This window comes from Pleurodeles waltl, chromosome 3_1 (genome assembly GCF_031143425.1).
Source record: "Pleurodeles waltl isolate 20211129_DDA chromosome 3_1, aPleWal1.hap1.20221129, whole genome shotgun sequence".
In the NCBI taxonomy this organism is placed as follows: Eukaryota; Metazoa; Chordata; class Amphibia; order Caudata; family Salamandridae; genus Pleurodeles; species Pleurodeles waltl.
Window position 1 is genome coordinate 247,319,833 of NC_090440.1, and position 22,578 is coordinate 247,342,410.

At 42.3% G+C, this 22,578-nt stretch overlaps 1 protein-coding gene across 3 annotated transcripts in view; it reads left to right on the forward strand.

Annotated features, from left to right (window-relative positions):
- The window catches only part of LOC138283999 (dual oxidase 1-like), a 785,394-nt gene extending 770,292 nt beyond the window's left edge, over positions 1–15,102 (forward strand). For all 3 annotated transcript variants that reach the window (XM_069222331.1, XM_069222330.1, XM_069222332.1), the window contains 3 exons: positions 3,680–3,835; positions 6,993–7,121; positions 13,469–15,102. In XM_069222331.1, coding sequence (XP_069078432.1) covers positions 3,680–3,835; positions 6,993–7,121; positions 13,469–13,591 — 408 coding nt within the window. In that variant the 3' untranslated portion in view covers positions 13,592–15,102. The remainder of the gene's footprint in view (positions 1–3,679; positions 3,836–6,992; positions 7,122–13,468) is intronic.
- Positions 15,103–22,578: the final 7,476 nt, after the last annotated feature.

Sequence of the window (22,578 nt, forward strand, 5' to 3'; positions counted from 1 at the left end):
GGGCTAGAGTGGTGGGAGCAGTAGTCACTTACACCTGAATGGGCTGTGCTTGCCCTCACACAATGCAGTCCTCAATCCCCTGATGTGTGTCTGGGGGCCGGCCTGGGCAAGGCAGGATCCTGTAAACAACAGATACTTTTCTTTGAAGTTAGGCAACTTGAAAGGCAGAAAGGGATTTAAGAATTGGACCCAAAACCCCTTACTTTAGATTTCTTCAAGCTCACTTCTGGAACCAAGAGGAACATCTGCCAAGGAGAAGAGCTGAGGAGAAGTGCTGCCCCTGCCTCTGACTGTGCTTTGTTGGGCTATCATGCAGTTGCTGCTTCTGCCCGTGAAAGGGGACAAAGGCTGGACTTTGTTGTGCCTTCCTGCTTGTGAAGAATCTCCAAGAGCTTGGACTGAGCTTGCCTCCTGTTTTGAAGTCTCATGGCCATCAAACACTTCCTCTGCCAGCACATGGACTCTCTGCTGAAACTCCTACCCTGCCAGTTGCGCCCTATCCAGGCCCTGGGTCCTTGAAAAGTGAAGTTGGCAGAACAAGGATTGAAATCCAGGTACAGAAAATTTGGGATGCACCATCTGCAACGCGTCTGATAAACAACGCGCCACCCGCTTCGTGGCTGAAACAGACAATCCCCCTGTATCACGGCTGGGAGATCGACGCATCACGGTTGGGGAAACGATGCTGCTGATAATGATGTAAATCCCATGCAGCGCAATTTTCTAACACCGTGCGACCTGATTTCTCATGCCTCATCCCTGGACGTCAGAATCGTCGTGAACCTGCATGGACCCGAGGTGCCCTGTCTGGAAATCAATGCATCGCTCTCCTGCAAGGGAGAAAATAGACGCATTGCTTACCCGACGACAGAAAAAAAGATGCACGAGTAAGGAATCAACGCATCGCTGACTTTTCTGATGCATGCTCGCCCGTGCGGCTTCATTTTTTACACAAACCAGGAACTTTGTGTAAAATCAACGTTTCCATTGATTTCTGTGGAGTAAGACACTTAGGGGGTCATTACGACCCTGGCGGTTGACGGAGAAGTGGCGGTTTTACCGCCAACAGGCTGGCGGTAAAAAATTTGGAATTATGACCATGGCGGTTACCACCATGGTCATCCGCCACTTCTCCAATCAGACCGCAATGGCGGAGGTGACCGCTGGGCTGGAGACTTGGGTCTCCAGCCCAGTCGGCCGTCACACTACTGCCGGCGAGATCATGACCCGGCTCACCGTCATGGATTTCATGGGGTTTGGAACCGCCATGAAATCCATGTCGGTAAGCACTATCAGTGCCAGGGAATTCCTTCCCTGGCACTGCCACCCCGAGTCCGTCCCCGACACCCCCACAAAGGTGGCAGGATCCCCCTCCCCACCCCTACCCCCGACATCACAACACAGACACACACCCGACACGCATGCAGACACCACCAACACACATTCCCGCACACACACGAACAAACATGCCAACAGACACACACACAGTCATACACGCACACCCACATTCAGGCATACACGCACACATCCATACAGACATACATACAGACAGACACGCACACATTTCCATTCACACTACACCCCCGCATGCACACACGCACTCACACACCCTCTCTACATATTGATATGCACACCCACCACGGGATCCATGGGGGCTTCGGTGATTCGGTGATTCGGTGGGCAGTGTTCTGTTGATAGGGCGGTGGAGGTGGAGCAACCTCCACTTCCCCGCCGACCGCCAGTATGGCTGCTGGCGGCTCTCCGTCTGGAAAAGAACAGAGGGCTGCCAGCAGTCATAATTCGCCGAGTGGAAAACCGCCACCACTGATGGTCTTCAGCACAGCGAAGGTTGAAATGACCCCCGATTCTTTTGAAAATCCATATCTTGACTTGTGTATGTTGGATTTTGTAATTTTGATCTTGTTTGATTTAGATAAATATTACCTATTTTTCTAAACTGCTGTGGTGTCCATTATGTAGTGCCTTTACTGTATTACTGTGTTTGCTGGTACAAATACTTTACACATTGCTTCTGAGTCAGGCCTTTCTGTTCGTGCCAAGCTACCAAGGGGGCGAGCAGGGATTAACCAGGTGTGTTTCTCCTTTGCCCCTTGCACTAGCTGGCAGTACCGCTATGGCCTTCCACAAAACCAAGAGCCCCTGACTATGGACCAACTAATAGAGGACTACAACTTCCATCCTGGCCAATTAGGTACGCAGTGGCAACTCGAGCCTTCGCACAACTGAAAAAAGTAAACCCTGCCCAGCATGATGTCCTGCATTTACTCTTGACAAATGGGGCAGGGAAAACACCTTATTACATGGCTATAGAAGGCACTCAATGCCATAGCATGAAGACAACCCCTTTAAGCCCAAAGGAAATTGGGAGGCTGACTTGGGGTGTGGAATCATAGATAAGGAGTGGGACCATATCGTAGAATGGACAAAAAAGGTTAAAGTTCACAAAATTTAATTTCCTTCAACAAACATCTTACACCCAAGAAAAATCATGGCATGTATTGGGGTGACCCTAGACACTGCTCCAGGTGATTGATGCAGTTGGTTAGCTTTCTGCATATGAATATGGAGCTGCCCTGGGAAGCAACTGTACTGGGTTAATATTGTTGAACACTTAGGAGAGACTCTAGTCAGAACATTGGCGGCAACACCAGAGGTCTGCCTGCTAGGAGGGTTCTACAGACTATAACCAAGGAATGCATCCAATAAACTGTTAGATTTAACCCTGCACTTGGCCAGGAAACAGATTGCCAGGATATGGAAATCAGCACAAGATCCAACCTATGTCAGGTGGAAAGCAGAAGTCGAGTACTGGGCAAGGGTTGTGAAGGAAGCCCTTTCAAGGGAGGAAGCTAGTGAGTATGCAGGCAAGCTCTCTCTGACATGTTGAGTAAGATCCTACTTATTTAAATAGACCCCCCAAACCAGACTGCAACATCCACAGAGTCTACATACAGTATACAAGAGATGGTATAGGAGCCACCCACATAAGTCGGTACCTACTAGCCCCAGGAGACAATGGCTGATCTACTCGTAGCCAGGGGCAGACAGTCACAACCTACTCTACAGATACAACCCTAAGTAAACTGCTGAAGACTAGAACTCAAGATAAGACCAGTGTGGATACTTTTTGAGTTCACAATTTGACAATTTCCCTCTGCTGAACCTTCAAAATAAAACTCCTAGGCATACAAGATGTTCTAATAATCCTGTACAATGTCTGGAAAATCCATGATGATTGTTATTTATGAACAAAATATAATAAGAAAGAGGCTGTAAAAATAACTTAACATTTTACTATTCCCGATATATATGTCATTGGGGTACATATTAGAGGAGCTAAGTTTAGTAAATTTATACTTATAAATGCTTACCTTCATGATATTTTAGTAGTCGATATTCAAGGCTTGATATTTTGGTAGCATAGTATTCAAAACTAGATATTCAGATAGAATACCCTTTGTGAGATTTGATTAGATTGAGTCACAGTTTCAGGTAACTATACCACAGAATCAATAGCTGTGATATGATGCTTGAATGTTAACGATACAGCAGTTCTACACTTCTTATTCAGTTACCAAGAAGCTTGTGAATGTACTTCACATTTCAAACAAAAATGGCATACTATTCATTTACCCTTAGAGTGGATTATGTTTTTCAGGTTTACTTCATCTGGGTGACCCGGACCCAACATCAGTTTGAATGGGTCGCTGACATAATTCGGGAGGTGGAAGAAAATGACAAAAATGATCTGGTGTCCGTCCACATCTACATCACACAGCTAGCTGAGAAGTTTGACCTCCGTACCACCATGCTAGTGAGTTGGGCGTGTGAACCAAAATTTCAGTATTACATTCTACCTCAACGATGACAATATGCTGATTCATTCATGAGGAGACAAGAACAATCCATTAGAAAATTGGGACTTGTGATATCTTTATATAAGTGCTGTCTGCTCATATTGTTCATGAAGGTGATGCAATAGTTATCTATATAAAAAAGAGTGGTTGGCATGTTATAATCATTCTCCTCATCATGACCTAATTTCCTCCATCATTCTTCTGGCCTCTCTTATTCCCCCAAGTATATACAAGTATCCCGGTGTGTCCCAACAGATTACATTTTGATGCTAATATAGCAAGTTTACCAATACGTTTCGTGGAAGCTTACAAGTAAATATGCTTATAAACAGGTGCAATTCTGTTTTTTACATTTTTATTTAAGTTCCTATTGATGCACAACACAACTGTTTTTAAGATATTTAATTTGTTTCTGTTGAGTTGTTTCTCTTCTAAAGAGTTTCCATGAGCAGCAATACAACAATCAATATACAATGGAATGTTGGCAGAATAAAGCATATAAGTATTTATGTATTTATTTATGTATTTATACATGTATATGGTATTTCTATAGCACAAACGTTGCCAAAAAGGCAGTGGAGGTCTGTACATATTCAAAGACAAATGTAAAGTCAGGAAGAAGGAGATGAAGCTGGGTTGAGGATGGTTAATGCATTGTGATGTAGTGTTCTTTAAAGAGGTGAGTCTTTAACTCTTTCCTAAATTGGACCACTGTTGGGGCAGTCCTGATGAATACAGGAATGCTGCTCCAGATCCTGAGTGAATAAATGTAAAAGCTGCTTTTTTTACACTTGTTTATCTGCAGCCTGATGGTGTCCTGACTGTGGGTCATCTGGGTCTAGTGTAGGGTTCCTTTGTAGTAATAGGGCCTGGCCTGTTTATAGAGCTTTTGGAAAGTTCCCTTAAGCAAGAGAAATATTAAAAATGATAAGTAGGGTTAGTAGACCATCCCCAGAGAAAGCTTTGATGAAGGACAATAGTAAGACATTATATTCAAATGAAATGATTGAGGAAGCTGAGTATGTCATGGTCTAGGAAAGATAGAGCTTTGAAGGCTGACGATTGCAGAATTCAACATGGAGTGGTGAGTTTAAGTATTGAAGCAGGCTTGGTGTCTTTGATGTGCTGTCAGATTTTCTGTATTGTTGCACAGGAGAAGCGGTTGATGGCATTAAACGTTTCTGTGGTGTTAGAAATAGATGGGTCCAGCAAGGAGTTGATGCAGTGCTTGATTGTCTGGAACAGTGTTATGCTTCAGTTGGTGGCTCCATTAATGATGTTGGAATAGAACTTTGGCTGATGTAATAAGCTACATGCATATTAAGCAGAGGGACATCAATATCAAGAGGTCTTCAGGAATTCTGTTTTTCTTTCGTTTTCTTTCCTGTCTGCATATAGATCATTTATTGTCAGCAAGGTCTTTAGAGCACCAAGGTGCTGACGGCTTTGAATTGCACTTGTGTGCTGTTAATATGGTGTGTATGCTACTGAGAAATTGTTGAAGTTGCTTACAAGGGAGTAGGCGCTGGATGTGGAGTTGATAGAGTATGAGATAAATTTGAGTATTACATTGTCTGAGGAGAAGCCTTTGAAAGATCTGAAAGTTTGGTCTTTCTACTGAACTTGATTGTGTTAGTAGGAAGCTAAGCATAGAGATAGGGATTGCAAAGTGGTTGGTTCAGTCCAAGGGTATGGGCTGTTTGCATTGGATTGTTAGTGATATTGAGAAGGTAAAGAATGCGGCCTTTAAGGCTGTTGGTTGTGTGATATTGGAAACAATTGGTCTGGACAACAGACAACTATTGCTGCCTGTAGCTGAAACCTTAAAAGGAGCGGGATGATACTGACAATGAATTAGCAGTAATATAATGGTAAAACAGTATAACGCCCTTTACAGTAGGTGTCAGGTGTGACTTTCAGGAAAGGTAATCAGAAAATGTGGTCAATTTTATCACACTATTTCATGAAATCACTATGTTTCAAGGCCATAGACTCCTTAACTTGTTAATGTGGATGAACAGGGGGTTTTGAAGTGAGGTATAAAACAGTTTCTACTTATAGTTGATTTCAATGAAACTATTTTATAATATGTAGATGTTCCTTCTAATATATGACTGGATAAGTTTACCTCGATTTACACAAAAGAAGGCAAGTGGAGAGAATCAGTAACGAGTAATAATGGAAGTTTCAGCTCTGAATTTTTGATTTCAGAAATCAGGAAATAGGAAATATTGAAACATCGCCTGTAGAAATCATATAATCTGATATGTCAAGCGTCACGGATCGATCCCCAAAAATGTTTCCATGCACTGTTTCCTCTACTCTCTCACCTTACTAAATAGTTAGGAACATTTCTGTAATACATAGCTCCTACCTTGAAGTCAACCTGTTTCTGGTATTCTTAACCCTAACAATTAATGATTTATATAGATGTTTGTGATATATGTTTGAAAAATACACACTACAAGCTGAAAAGGATCTTTTTCCATATTGATACTCTTCTTTCCACAGTGCGTGAATGATTACTACAGGGGCAATGACACATTTGAGAGTGTTAAGATTTAACTACAGTGTGTTGCCTCTGAAAGGCTCTCAGATATGGGTTCATGACATGGCTAGGTTCTTTTAGATCTGGACATTAGATAAGATGGACTGTCATGATGAAGCTAATATATTTGGAAAGATGTTGTAATTTTCACCATTTGGGTGCATTTTTCAGAACCAGTGGACAGTGGCAGGCCTACTCATTTGTTACAGTTTCTCACACACACACACACACACACGTGTGTGTGTGTCTATATGCAAATATGTATTGAGAGTATAGATAAATTAGGTCAATATATGACATACATTAGAAAGAGTATGGTCTTTGTGACAATACTATGGGGATTTTTCTAGATTACAATAATTGCTAACTACAATGCTGGTTTCTTATTGTTTCAAGGGCTTGCGTTTTGCTCCTTGCCCGGGGCTCTTGAGAGAGAGTTCATTAACAGATTCCCCTGATTCCTTGTATGCTGGGAAGGACCCTAGTGAACACTTTATAGATGGCATGGGTTGTTACAGCCTCAGTTCCTCTCTGCCCCTGCTGACATTACCTATTGTTTGTTTCAGTACATCTGTGAACGTCACTTCCAAAAGGTGTTGAACAAGAGCTTGTTCACCGGCCTCCGTGCCATCACGCACTTCGGAAGGCCACCGTTTGTCCCATTCTTCAACTCGCTACAGGAGGTTCACCCTGAGGTGAGTGGCTATTTTGACATCAGGTTTGATTCATCTGAAATTCTCTTAAAGAAAAGAAGTTATGCATTTTGAGCTATATAGTCACTAAACCATACAGCAATCAGTTCTTCTGGCTCACAGGAGACCAATGCTCACAGGAGACCAATGCTCACAGGAGACCAATGCTGAACTCCTGCTCAACTAGGGTGATTACTCAAACCAGGTTAAATCATAAGAGGCAAGGGCAGATTCCTGGAACCTTACCAATCTACCCTATGTTTGTGATTCTTTCCAATCCGCCACCATAACATTAGCTCTGAAGTCCTGTATTTTCTAGTAACTTATTTAATCTCCCACCTAAACTCCATTTGGACCTCCTATTCCTTGTAAGGACCTGCACTCTCCCAAAAATCATCATTGGGCTCAGCACCACCACATAACTGTCCAAGACCATGTGTCTTCTTAGCCTTCCATCTCATGGATCAGCCGTGGGCCCCAATGTCACAGCATAAAGGCCCAAGAGCTAGGCCTCCTTTATCCCCATCTGTATCACCATCCCATCTGACTTAAGGAACCACAGCGAGGTTGACACTTGCACCCCTTGCTGCATCGAAGTGGTAAAAGGCAACAAGCCCTCTCTTTAAGAAACAATTAATTTATTTTGTTTGTCCTTAAGTTGTATTCATAACATTTGTACATATGCTATACTATGGCTGCATTCTCAGTGCCACATGAAATGGCTACACACGAACAATAAGATGAGTTATTAATATAGGAGTTCAAACAAAAATCTACATTTGAGTTAGCTGTGTTGTCATGGGGTTCCTATTATAGTAATAAGACTGCATGTTTTTAGGGTGGCACCACCACCACCACGTGTGAGTGATTGCATCAGTCCCACACCTTCTAGAAGCTGTCAGCATGATTCCTGGCTAACCCACAGTGCCTCACCCAAACCTAGAAAGTAAAGGTGATTTGTGACAACCTAAGCTTGACACTTCTCACTCCTCAGTGAAGTCGTGGTGAACAGATCATTCCTCTTTTGCTCACACATGGCAAGGTACAAAAAAGTGATGCAAGACATTTATTAAAGCATTTACATCTGATTATAAAAAGCATGGGCTGCGATTCTAAGGCAGATGAAACATAAAACAGTGATCATCATTACGATTATGGTAAAGAAGGTAAACAACCCCACCATCTTTGTTTGATCCTAAAAACCTAAATGATTCCTACATACACCCTATGTCTAAAATTTGAGAACATAGCAGTGGTAAGCCTTCTGTCTATCCCGGTCTAAGGGAAGGACCCCGACTCCATAAGTAAAAAGGCTGGCAAGGGTCTGCCTGTAGTTTGGGCTGCAATCCTCCCAGTTGGCTGAAGAGTCAGCGCCAGGATCAGCAAAGCTGTCAATGGAATGGTGTACGTCGCAGGACGGCCATGACTGGAATGCACTCTGCCCCCCTTAGGCCTATGTGGTTTTTATATAACAAATCCTACAATGTTCTAGGAACAGTACTGACGTGAATATATGTCTGAAAAATGGGGACTGGCTCCTGAGCTCCTGGAGTGGTAATACAAGTTGGAATATCATGTACCGAACATGACAGCTTTGAATGGGGCACAAAGTGAAATGCATGCAAAGGGATGACTAAACGTACAGTTCTAACAACGAAAGCCCTCATTACAACCTTGCCGGTTGGACGAGGCCGACCACCAAGGTTGTACCGCCAGTCGGTCGCCCTTGCGGCCGGAAACCTGTCGGGCGCATTTGGACATCCCCGCTGGGCCAGCGGGCCGAAACTGAGTTTCCGCCCGCCGGCCCAGCTGGGATGTCGGCCGTAACATTGCAGCCGACGGCAATCTGGCGTGCGGCGGGAGCAGCAGCACCCATCGCGCATTTCACTGTCTGCCAGGCAGACAGTGAAAATCACGACGGGGCTGTGCCTGGTTGCCAAGTGCTTGGGCAGTGCAGGGGCCCCCGTGACTCCCCTTCCCGCCAGCCTTTTCATGGTGGTCTCTACCGCCATGGACAGGCTGGCGGGAAGGGGAGTCAAAATCCCCAGGGCAGCGCTGCCCTGCCGTATTCAAACCGCCGGTCCCGGATGTGTGACCGTGGTGTTACCACTGTGGTCAAAATATGCCGTTTTGTACCGCCAGCCTGTTGGCGGTACGATCGCCACTTCAACCCTGGCAGTCTTTGACCGCCAGGGCTGTAATGAGGGCCTATGTCTTTTCAGAAAGAAGCAGCTGATTAAAATATAAAATCAGTGAGCTGAAAGCTGCTGTGCTAAAAAATATGAAATGAATACAACTTGTCTATGTGTTAAAGGCACAGGCTACAGGCCTAATGCTAAAATAAGGGTTTCCAAACCAGGCACTAAGGAGAATCCACAACAGTGTTTTGCTATGGATATTTAGACAGCAATGCTCCTTCTAGCCATTTGGCCTCACATCACCTTGAGCTCTGACAAGTGTTTAAATCTAGGGTCTTTAAGAATTCCTCGACTGCTAGAGGCATGATTTCTGAGTTGCTAATGTCTCTATGGAGCCACTTTCAGTGTGACAACCACATCCTTTTGTCCCTCAAATAATGGAACAAGGTTACAACCTCTCCTCTAAGGTCAAACACTATCTATGGTATAAGAAGTTACTTCTAACCATAAGTCTTAATTCGTACTAATAGCAAATACCTGTGGCTAAATGTGAAGGTAAGGTAAGTTCACCAAGATTTAGATTCAGCACATCTCAGTGTAATAGACAGGGTTTACAATTATGGCCTTACTTAGACTCAACCAGACTTTGACCTCTGCCAAGTCTTAATGTGCACTGTGTTTTGCTAAGACACAAAGGGCCTCATTATGATTGTCGGGTAAAAATGAGGTGTTAATACTGGGTACATTATTACCATTACTGACAGGACATTATCACTTCATTTACCAGATATAGGGAGTTATTCTAACTTTGGAGGAGGTGTTAATCCGTCCCAAAAGTGACGGAAAAGTGACGGATTTACCACCAGCCGTATTACGAGTCCATTATATCCTATGGAACTCGTAATACGGCTGGTGGTATATCCGTCACTTTACCGTCACTTTTGGGACGGATTAACACTCCTCCAAAGTTAGAATAACCCCCATAATGTTGAGTGCTAAATTGGAATTAACATGTAGGTCCATCACTAACAAACAATTTACTTTATGTATTTCCCTAATGGCAGGCCCGTTTCCATTCACATATTCCATCTACTCCCAGCAAGTGGAATTTGTGACTGTAAAGAAGATTGTATTACAAGGAGCATTATTCCTAGTTGCAGCAGTGGTTTGCTCTAAAGCTCACTAAATACCTTTCAGTATCAGAAACATATTCCTAGTTGCAGCAGTGATTTGCTCTAAAGCTCACTAAATACCTTTCAGTTTCAGAACAATATATAACTGTCAGGCCTATTGGCTTTGTCAAGAGGTGACCACATCAATATGTGAGGCACGTTTATTGGCTTTGTTAAGGGGTCACCACATCATTACGCATGGCAAGCTTATTAACCTTGTCAAGGGGTCACTACACCATTATATGAAGACAAGTCTACTGGCTTTGCCAAGGTGTCATCACATCAATATATCAAGGCAAGCCTATTGGCTTTGTCAACAGCAGTAAACACTGTGAGAGCCTTTCTTGCACAATCCAGAGGTCACATAATGTAGCCATAAGACTAACCACAAGGGGTCCTTGCAACCCTTGGCTCAAAAAACGTATTAACATTTTTTAAGGGTCATGTTTTATAGTCCCCAAGAAACATAGGGTTACTTTAAATCAAAGTTTTTTGAGGGGCTGCTGCACAACCAGCAGGCCCCCACTACACTTTTGTAGAATGGTGGTGGCACCCGTATCCAGATTCACATATACAAAAAAGATGGTGACGGACGGAATGTTTGAATTAATTTCAGCCACTGGCAATTATTCTGGGCCGCATCCCAATCCATCACTATTTTCCACACCATGCCTCCTCAGTTTGGACCCTACCATACACAAATCTATCTTGAACCTGCTCCAATGGAAACAGCCCAGCGTGAACTGCCAGGCAAGGCTGACAACAAAAGAGCCATAGTTTCCTTATATATTAACAATTAATTTCACTTCTTTTCAGAAAGAAACATTTTGTTTTTGGTCCTCATAGTTGTTCATTTAAATCTGATACAATTGATAGGATCCTCTATTCAAACTGTAGTCATTCTAATGTTAGAATTCATATTTGAAAGGACCCCACTGTACAGGGCTGAAATATATGACTATTTGGCCCACTCAGTCCTTAAACCATGACTACATCACTGGTAGTGCTCCTCCTGTGTCACTGTTTAGAACTACAAAATGCAAGGTCCTGTAGGCTTCGAAAGCTCACACAAATATACAGAGCTAAGTACCCCTGTGGTTACAGGACTTTACAGTACCTAGACACTCTCTATGATATAGATAAATATCCTAATAAGAACTTGCCTGTTATATAGCACTTGTCTGTCCTTTTAAGTGCTGTAAATGACAGGAGTTTCTATTACCCAAATTAACATTCCACAATTTGTCCATCTTAGAAGAATGGAGGGCAGAGTCAGGCTTGTCAGGATTCGAACTGCACATCACGGCATCAATAGTTAACTAATTGAACACATTGTCAGCTCGAATCTTCTTTTAACAACTGTGGACTAGAATGAAGGCAAAGACTTGAAAACAAGCCCTGTAAGGCTCAGTACAGTCTGAAATATAGTTAGTGGTTCTTCTTTAACTGAGTGTCCCTACAACGTGATGGCCTTTCTTTGGTGAAAAGAGAGGCAGACACATATAGATGAGAATAGAGAAATGGTAAATGTAGGAGATATAAATAAGAAGGAAGAGATGAGAAGACACTCCAACTACTAGCACAAGGGAAACAGAGCTAAGCTATCAGAGATCAGTGGGAAGTGAGACATGGGGGATATAGTGGAGAAAGAGATTTGAAAAGAGAGAGACTGAAAGGAAAAATATAGCAAGGCGAGATGGAGATGGAAGAGAAGAGTCACTTGAGTAATAGGAAAACAAATTGAAAGAGACTGTATGATCTAGAATGAGAAACCAAGATATAAAAGATGGACAGGGACGTGAGAGGCAGGGGTTAGAAAGAGTAAAGGGCAGCCAGAAAAAGGGTCCTCTGTAAAATTCATAAAATTCATCTTATTTTATGTTCATTTTTTCCTTTCCCTCTGCTTTAATTGGCTAGGCTGCCAAGCCCATATTAGTCATTAAACAATTAAATGCATCTTATATTACTTATGGGTTTATCATCTTTTAGTCTCAAGCCATTGCTATATTAGTGCATGTGGTGTGCTAGATGTATGCAACTTTTGTGTTTTACTGAACTCCTAGAGAGTCAATGTCTCTCTTAATGATGACCTCCACAGCTTCATTGTACTGTGCATGGTGTTACACCAATGATTTAAGTCTCATTTACAGCTTTATTTAAGTCCCTGCCCCATTACCTCTCCTGCTTCCCATTTTACATTTTTGTTTTTATTGATATTTTATTTATGAATTAATTTATTTATTTATAAACTCCAGGGAGCTGCAAATCACAGTTGGCTGCTTGCTTCCTTTATTTGCAATAAGCACAATTTGTTTTCATTTTTTCCCTTTAAAAAAAAAGTTTTAACATGTTCATACCTCATTTGAATTGTAAATTTAAAATGTCAGCCATGAATTACAATGCTTGTGCTTGCATACATCAGGCTACATGTGCATGTTTGCAGAGGAATTCATATGCCCATATCACTGGCATTTAGAATAGACTTTCTTTAATAGAAAATCCGTTGCAAAATTGCTTGGCAATCCTTGCACATGGATTTCGATGCATGTGTTGCAAGCAATTGTCATTAAAAAAGCATTGATGCTTCCTGGTAATTTTGCCTCTTTCTTCACATCAGCTTTGAAATTGGGTTTATCTTGCTGCCTTTTTTATAGATCACTATATGATCAGGCTGGCCAAGGTCTAATATACAAACATGCCTGGCTCTTGGTAGTCAAGCATGCTCCTGTCCATTTTTAGTACTTCTCCAAGCCTTGAATACTTCTTCAAGTTTACTTGGAGCCTGTGAAATTATGGGGCTGTGTCCAATTATAGAGGAAGCAGGAAGTATGGAGCACTGAGAACCTTAAGAGAGGGAACCAACCTGAAGAAAAAACACAAAGATAATATATAAAAAAACACTTACTAAGAGCTGGTTGACATGACAGAGAGATGCTTAAAGTTTAGGGGAATTAACGGAGGGTGACACATTTTGGAGAAATGACTAGTGAATTCCACGTTTCCCTGTTATCACATGCCACCTTTTGTTTCGTTTTTCTAGGTTCGAAAAATTGGGGTTTTCAGCTGTGGCCCCCCAGGGATGACCAAGAACGTAGAGAAGGCCTGCCAACAGCTCAACAAGCAGGATCAAGCCCGCTTCACACACCACTACGAGAACTTCTGAGCTGACCTTGTGTCTGAGGTCACAGAGCCACACTCCAAAGCATCCCCCACAAGCAATATACAGCAACTTATGGTGATAATAAGCACTGAGGCCTGTTACAGCTTGTCTGGCGATTACTGCAAGCACAGCCGTACACCATTTTATTTCTGCCATGTACAATAGCAAAATGAAGTAATGATAAGAAAAACTTTGCACATCATCTCTCAGAGTTTGCTGCTTTCCCACTGTTTCAATTCTCTCACCTGGTTCACACAGTGAACTGAATCAAAGCACAATTCATGATGCCGGCCGCCTGGCCCAAGAAATAGATACATCGGTTTGGAGCGAAGAATATTTAGCTTTCTGTCTGTAAGCATATTATTCAGGAAGTCTGTTTCTGCTTTGGCCTCTGTTGACAGCTGAAATGCGTAATCCGAGAGACAATGTTTCTTCATGGATGGTCATATAATCAATGATGTAAACGGTTGCCAAAAAGTGTCTCCCTTTCTCCCTCTTTCTCTCTTGCAGATATGTGAACCATTGAAATGCTTCCCCACACAGAGATACCATCTCTTAGGGGCTTTCAAGATGTGCAAGAAGTTGTCAAGTTTGTTTGTATTGCAGTAGACCACTGACAAATTGTTTGTGCTGGATCTTGTAGCCAATGTAGAAATATGACAATGGGCTACATGTTTCCTGCGTGGCAAATAAGGGGAATTCTACTTGTGAAATAGCAAGATCAATTTTAATCAACATACACCTTTGAACACCAGTAACTGTTTTGGATACATGGGGACTGGAATCTGCTGCAATACTACCAATATCAGTTCTGAAAATGTCCAAACTTCATATACCTGAAATTGCATGTAGTAGAAACCAGTTGGCTTTGGCCAACTAGATTCTCCCCAAAGGCTTATGCTTCAAGTACTACACATGGTTTACAGGAGAGGCTTGCTGCAAGGTGAAGGGGCGAGGTGGCACGGGGAGTAATTAAAATAAAATTAAAAATAAAAAAAGTACCTCCTCCGCGCGCCGCTCCTCTGTGCCTCGTCTACTGCAGGCACAGCCTCCCAGTCTGCCCTGTGGCTAATCCTGGCGCTGCTCAAAGTAGCGTCAAGATTAGCTGGGAGCACCCAGCCAGGACGCTCCCAGCAGACTGGGAGCCTGTGCACGCTCTCTCCAGCCCAGCAACTATGTTGCTGGGCTGGAGAGAGCCTAAAGCGCATGTGTTTTTGGCCAGACTGAGACGGCCAGACAAACACACATGCACTTTGAGGGGAAGTGCCGGGCACTCCCCCTCACTACATGTCACTCCCAATGCCCCCGCTCCTTTTACCAAACAACGATAATAAACCGTGTTTATTATCGTTGTTTAGTAAAAGTTTTGCAGCTGTCGCTGCTGGCGAGGGGGCAACGCTCCTCCTCCCCCATGGATGAGCCTCCTCTGATGGTTTAAATTCTAGCAATGGAAAGATAACTGTAAAGTGACAGTCAGCTAAAATGTATTCAAATAAAAACGTACCAACTCAAAATTCCTCGGCATTGAAAATTCATGGATGTTTGTTTCTCAAAAAGAGTAACTTGTGCTCTCATCTTCCTGGCGCACACATCAGATACCTTGTTCCCCCCATCCATTTTCTTCTTTCTGCTAACACATGTACCTGGCACACATCACTTTTCTCTCTTTTGAATCTCTTGTTTTTTTGCCTCTTGCATTTTTTTCTTTTCCAGCTTGTGTTTCCCTCTCACCTTTCTCCAGAACACAGAAAATATCTACCAATTCCTTCCTTTGCCCATTGCACAAAAAATAGTTATTCTTTGATGGCCATTATGAACGTCTCTACTACTTTATGATAGTTTGGATATGGAGGAGCAAATCGTTCACTCTAATATTGTTTCTCGGCCACAGGGCTCAAGAGAATTAGTGCCAGATTTACTCTTCTCCATAATTACAAGGTGTAATACCACTTTTTATGGCTTTACACCTCCTTGTAAATATGGGCCACTCCAATGCAGTTTTCTGTATCAGAGGGGTGTGCAATGGATTTTGAAGTGGGCGTTCCATCGCAAGACCCATTGCTTTTGATGCTGCCCCAGATTTACGAGAAATCGTAAAGCTGTGGCAGCGCCAAAAACTAAAGCCACTTCATGGGTAACGTTAGCATGGCAAAAGGAGGGGGAATACTTTTATTCCTCCTCGTTTTTTGCCTTTTCCAAGTGTGCTGTATTCTGCAGCACACATAGAAGAAGCAAAATGCCAAGGATGATTGTTTATGTGCAGTGAGGTGTCCCTTCCTGCACATAAACAATCATTCAAAAATGACGCATTGGTACTTCCATTTGTGCTGCATTCTGCAACACACATAGAAGTGCCAAAGAGCCATTATGATAGATTGTTTATGTGCAGGAAGGGAGGCTTTCCTGCACATAAACAATCACTCCCCTCAACACAGACACCCTTGCACTCCAGTGCAAGAATGCCAGCGTTGGCACAGGCAGCTTAATTTAGCGCTGGGAGAAACGCAGGGCCCACCGTATTCTTGTAAATACGGCACAGCCTGCATTTCAAAACTGGCGCAACATGGGGCTGTGCTAGCTGTGTTAGTTTCTTGTAAATCTGACCCTTAGTCCTTATCTGGAAGTTGCTTATTGACACAGCAGGAGGGGGACAAGTGAAAGGTGCAGTCTACCCAGTGGACAGCTTGGGACAAGTATGAGGTACTCTCAAGGCCCTCGTGGTCTTTTGCTTATAGGCAATGTCAAAGGGTAATGTGGCAGAGAAGTTGACCAGGGAAATTCCTTCTAGGACACCCTCCCCTCGTAGGGCCAGCGTGAAGAAACTACATGAGGGCTGCTTGAGAGAGTTAGTTGATCTAGGGCTATGGCCTACAGGGAGGGTTGAAGGTGTTATGGGTGATAAATCCCAATCACAGAAGGAGTCTTCGAGGCAGGCGTGAAATTTATATTACGCGGCATATTCTTGAGGAAATATCTTTGTTTGTTGCGCAGCATTCCTGAAATTATGTTTGTGGTAAGATTTTAGCACAGGAACATGAGAACTACAGAAATGATCAGCTTGTGAGCCGCTGTTCACGTCACGTGTTTTTGTGCTATTTCTTTACACGAAATGCATCCTTACGTCTAAATTGGATACAACAGTGCATTTAGAGTTAAAATATAATTCTAAATGCCAGTCTTGCATTTTGCACAATTACGCACAATTTGTGTGGAATTTCACATAATTACGCAAACGCAAATTAATCAAAATTTGCTTATATCTAATGTCTTCCCTTCTTGACCACCCAGTCCCATCCTGAAGAATCTACAAGAGAATGTGCAGTCAAGATCTTACACATGAAGCCCTTCCACAAATGGCGACCAGATCTGTGGCCCAGTTGATTCATTAAAGCAAGCAAGTAAATTTGGCATGGTTTATTGCCTATAGAACGATTTCCTAGTTTTGTACATTCCGGTTGCAGCTGGCAATAGACCTTAAAGAAGGAAAGTTAAGAGCATAATTCCAAATATAGAAGTATTTTTTGTAATTACCAGCTCTATAAAAGTATACGTTTGGCTGCACTGAAGAATGTTTCCTGGACATGGTAACTAATTATCAAAGCAGGTTTTGAGGACACAACCCTTCCGCTCACCCCGCCTTAAAGGCTGAAGTAAAGTTTTTGGAGAAAAAAAACGTGCTTGATTTCATTAAATATTCTGGTGAATCATGCTGTGTTTAGGTTGTGAAGAGGAACATGCCAAAGAACTCGCATGAGAACTCTGGCTTCATGACTAATAAACTGTTGTGCATATAAACACAAATCGTTGACTCGCCATTAACAGGGTTACTAATACATGTGCAAAAAATGAAAATGGGGAGACAGGATAAAAAATCGACTTTATGTTTGTCTTTGTTATAAAGCAAAGAGATCGAAGGAAGCCGATCCTTGTGAGAGGAGCCATGAAACAGAAACAGAAAAAGAGACGACGGATCCGGGTGTGGAAGCATAGAAGAAAGTAAAGAAAAGCGACCAACAGCTGGAGGGAGAGGAGACAGCCAGAGGGTGAAATGGGATGTAGGGTGGTCTCTGGTATTCCACTCCCTTCTCCTTTTCACCTTTTACACCTACATTATCTCTGTTGCATGACTTATCTCGTATTTGTTCCCAGATTTCCTGTATCCCTAATCCATCATTCTTAACTCCTTTCCCTCATAGGGCCTTATTTGCAGTGATTTGGGATAGGGTGGCACCTCAAGCTTTTTTTCTGCGCTGCCCTATGCCAAACTAAAAGGGCAGGAATACACCGTATTTACGAGATATGGTGCGTTTCTGTTCTTTCAGCCAGCACTGGAATTGATGCGAGTGGCAACGCACTCACCGTTGCACCTCCATGCAAGAATATCTGCGTGGTTGACAGGATTGTTTTTGAGGAGGAGGGGACACCTTCCTGCACAAAAATAATCCATGGAGGTGTTATCCTCATTCTATGTGTGCTGCAGAATGCAGCACAAATGAAAGAGGAGAAAACAAGGAGAAATGAGGAGGCGTAACTTTTTGGTGCTGCCCTATGTTTATGTAATTTTGTAAATATTAAGCGGTGTCAAAATCCATGGGAGCTACGTGGAAACACCCACTGCAACGCCCATCGAACACTTCCTTGAGGCAGAGTAAGCCAAAGCAGTGCCTTACTCCATGTCTATGAGACCTTGCAAAGCCACACAGGGTAGCTTTGTGATGCCTCATAGATATGATGGAAAGTCCTACCCCACAGGAGCATCTAAAAAAGTGATGCTCCAGCAGCTCAGGACTCTTGTAAATGAGCCCCTTGGTTTTGCTCAGATTTGCTATGATTGTGAAGTTACTCATATGACGCAAAGCAGTGCTATGCAATACAAAGAGGCGCAAACAACATTGATCAGTTTTCACACGCAAAATAATCTTTGCTCTAAAATGTTCACACAAGCACAACACCATTTGCTTTTGAATCATGTAGCACCAGACCATGATAATAAATTCAATCCAGGTATAACAGGGCGAGAACAAGGTAAACTCTAGGGTTCAGCACAAAGCTGAATCTACTAAAGCAGCATGACGTCTTCGCCTGAAATCCTAGTTCCAGGCAAAAACAATAAGGAAGCTGAATATTGCATGGTGCTTTAAAGCACAATATATAATTTTCACACGCACCAGCCAAATTCTATATAGCCTTTGTTTTGCTCCTGTAGGAACATCTCAGTTAATTTGGGCAAGTTTAGTTTTACTTTCTGTCCTTGACCTTTTGTTAACCAGATAAAGAGTGAAGACAAGAAGGCAGACACATTTGTGCAAGTCTTATTTGAGGAGTAGAGCACACCTGTGCAACTGAGAGCCCACTCAAAAATAAGGGAAAACCATGGGCCAGGTGTTCAAAGGTTCCATTCGTGAAAAGTGGTTGCAAATTGTGCACCACCTTTTCTGAATGGAATCTGATTTGTCAAACTAATGTATGTATTAGCACGTTGGTTCACAAAATTAAGAATCATAGTGCATCATAGACTTATCTGCCTAATAAAAATGACTGAGGCAGGTCACAATTCGTCACCCACTAGTATTGGCTACATTCAGAGTAATGGTGACCTGCAAGGGCCAGCACTCACTATCCATGTGATTGCTTTTCAAAAATCATTTTTTAATCAACCTTAATATCCTAAAAAAACAGGGCTGCTTAAAAAAAAAAAAAAAGTTTTCAATTTTGAAGAATTTCAGCAAGAGTAGGTAGTGATGCCCTGGACCACTGCCTATTGACCTTGGAGCTGTTACTTCAGTTTGCATGAGTTACCACTCCAACTTGGGAGTTTGCAACTGGAAATACATAGGTATAGTGTTACAGACCCAGATTTACCAGAAAATGAAGGAGCACTGTGCTGTGCCACACCAGATTTGGCGGTGCAGCACTGCGTCATTTTCAAAATGCAGGGATGTGCACATACTTAATATAATACAGTGCAACCCTTTGTTTCCCCTGTACCGGTGCTAAATTTGCTGCAGAGTGCCAAGCAAGGCACTCTTGCTCCATGGTGCAAGGATGGCTGTGTTGAGGGGGAAATTGTTTTTGTGCAGGAGGGAACATCTTTCTGCACAAAAACATTCTACAATGGCATTTTGCCATTTCTATGTGTGCTGCAGAATGCAGCACACATAGAAAGAGCAAAAAATGAGGAGAAATGAAAGCATTTCTCCTCGTTGCACCACTCTAACACCACCCCTGGTGTGGCACTAGATTTTGGCGCTGACTCAGGCTTATGAAATATCGTAAATATCGTAAATCTAAGGCAATGTCAAAATGCAATGGGTGTTGCTGGAGCATATCCACAGCAACACCCATTACACCCCCCTTCCAAGCAAGTTGCTGCATGTGAAGGGGTTGTATCTACAAGGTGGCTTAATGCCACCTTGCAAATATGGCGCAGGGCATTGAGCCACTGGAGCGTCACAAAAAGTGATGCTTCTGTGGCAATAGGGCCTTGTAAATCTGGCCCACAGTTTGGTTGGAATCCCAAAAAGACATCCCTTCCAAAATTTGAATCAGTATCCATTTCTAAACCTGCAGTAGTAGAAGTAGATTATATTTTTTCAGTATACAAAAGTATAACCATAAAAGCCAACATTTATATATCTTTAAAATCACATAAAAACATAGAGAATTAAAACAGTAAAAATATTTGGTGTCATATCACAGTAAAGCAATTCATATACCAACTTTATAAAAACTAAAAAAACTAAAAAATGTAAACTCTTTCCGATAATCACACCATCCAAAAAAATATACCACAATTGTCAACAATGTAAAAGAACAGATATACAAGGAAAAAGTGCTCAGTGCCATTGTAAACACAGATAGGAGAGTTTACACAGGAGATGAGACGCACCTACCCCAATTACACAGCTCTTACCAGAAAAAGTACAGAGGGCTTTTGATGTTTATTTCCCAACTAGTTTTCTCATTCGGACGGCAGTAGATAGAAATTTGTAAACCATCAGAGAGGTGTATGCTGTTTGTAGAAGCTGTAAGTAACATAAAGCTGGTCTACAGGTTCTGATTCCCTTCTGATTTCAGATGTAAGGGAATTAAAAACTGCTTCAGAGGAGCAGTATATAGCTTACAGAAAAATAAAAAGTGCAAGAGAGACTGGGTTGTTGTTAAATCAGATGGACCAAGGTCCGAGAGCGAGTCATGGTGAGCAGTACTAGGATAAGAAACCAGACAATGGGCTATGCAAAATTTAAATCTAGTTAAATAGAATCTTTGTGAGTGGGAAACGGGAAACATCAAATATGGTTCCATGTTCTTGGTGATAGCAAGAGGTAAGAATTCCTTTACCTGCTTCTTTTTAGACTTATACTCTAGCCGTAGTTGGGAACGTAACACCAAACAAAATCAAGAACGGGAACTCCACACGTGCAGGTAAGGTTTCAATAGTCTTTATTCTTCATGAAACGGGTTCACAATTAGGAGCAATGCCAGCACAACACGCACCAGCAACCGCCCACAGCAACTGCCCAACAACGCTCTCCTCCCAACCGTTCTATCCCCAGATTCCATACTCATTATGACCATCTATACATTCTAATCACCACACATCTTCCCCCTCAACAATAACATTTTCCCCTTTTTAACCAACATGGAAGTGCTTACAAGTAAAAATGTATAATTTTTTCAATGTATATATTTTTTTAATATAGCTATATATATATATTGCTTGGTGAACACAACGCCACTTACTGGAAAATAAATTATTAACATTCCATCACAAATTCTTTAAGGTACCTCGTTTTTTATTTTCTCTCTGACGTTTTCAAATAGGCCCACATCCTTTATCAGACCCCATTTCTAGTGTCACCATCACTATCTGAATGTACCACATCTAATTGCAACATAGAATCTTTTCCCAATAAATACACATTAATATCATCCTGCCTACCATACTCTTCACCCTCATTTATGTTATTCTCTTTCCACACGCTCACATGCCGCAAGTTACATGTCCTAGCATCTTCAAGCTTGACAGCCCATCCAAAACCTTTACGATCTTCATAGGACCCGACCATTGAGCAGCTCCTTTACCTATTAATCTGGGATTCCTCACATGTACATACTGCCCAACCACCACGTAAGGCATGGTTCTTTCTCCATTATTTCTATTCAACACTTTACCATGGTACTCTTGCACTCATTCCTTCACATGATTACAATCCTCTGGTAATGTCTCTTCTTGTCTTTCATTCTTCAGCCACCATGGAACTAACTTAAAAGATGGCTTCCTTCCTCTCAGCAACTCAAATTGTGGCTTTCCTGTTACCGAATGAGGTGTAATTCCATGAGATAATAGCGTAGTTTGAATGGCTTCCTTCCATGATAAATTGGATTCCAACGCTAACTGTATCACCTCCTTAACTACCCTATTAAACCTTTCAACCTGACCATTACCTTCTGGATGATACAATGACACCCTTGCATGGTTCACACCACAGATTTTTAAGAAAGATTGCATTTTACTAGATGTAAGTTGTACACCATTATCCAAAACATCTTCCAAGAACTCAATGACAACATCAGTGGTTACATTGCTAACCATACAAACTTCCGGCCATTTGGAAAAATAATCAATAAGGACAATAGCATACGACTCCTTAGAAGGTAAAGTAACAAACGGTCCCATGAAATCAATCCTACTTTCCGCCACGGCCCTTCAGGCATTTCAAGCATTTGTCACGGTACCACCAAAGGTTTGACAGTCTTATAACTTAATTTACACGCATTGCACTCTTTCACCCAACTGTCCACCATACCATCCCGACCTGGCCACCAAACATTTTCCTTTATTTTCCTCCTGGTACTTGCTATACCACCATAACCTTCATGTCCCAACCTAACAATAGTTCCTTGCATTTCATAAGCAGGTACAATTTTGTCACCCCTCACAATAATGCCATTACACACAATTCATCCTTAACTTTCCAAAATGTACC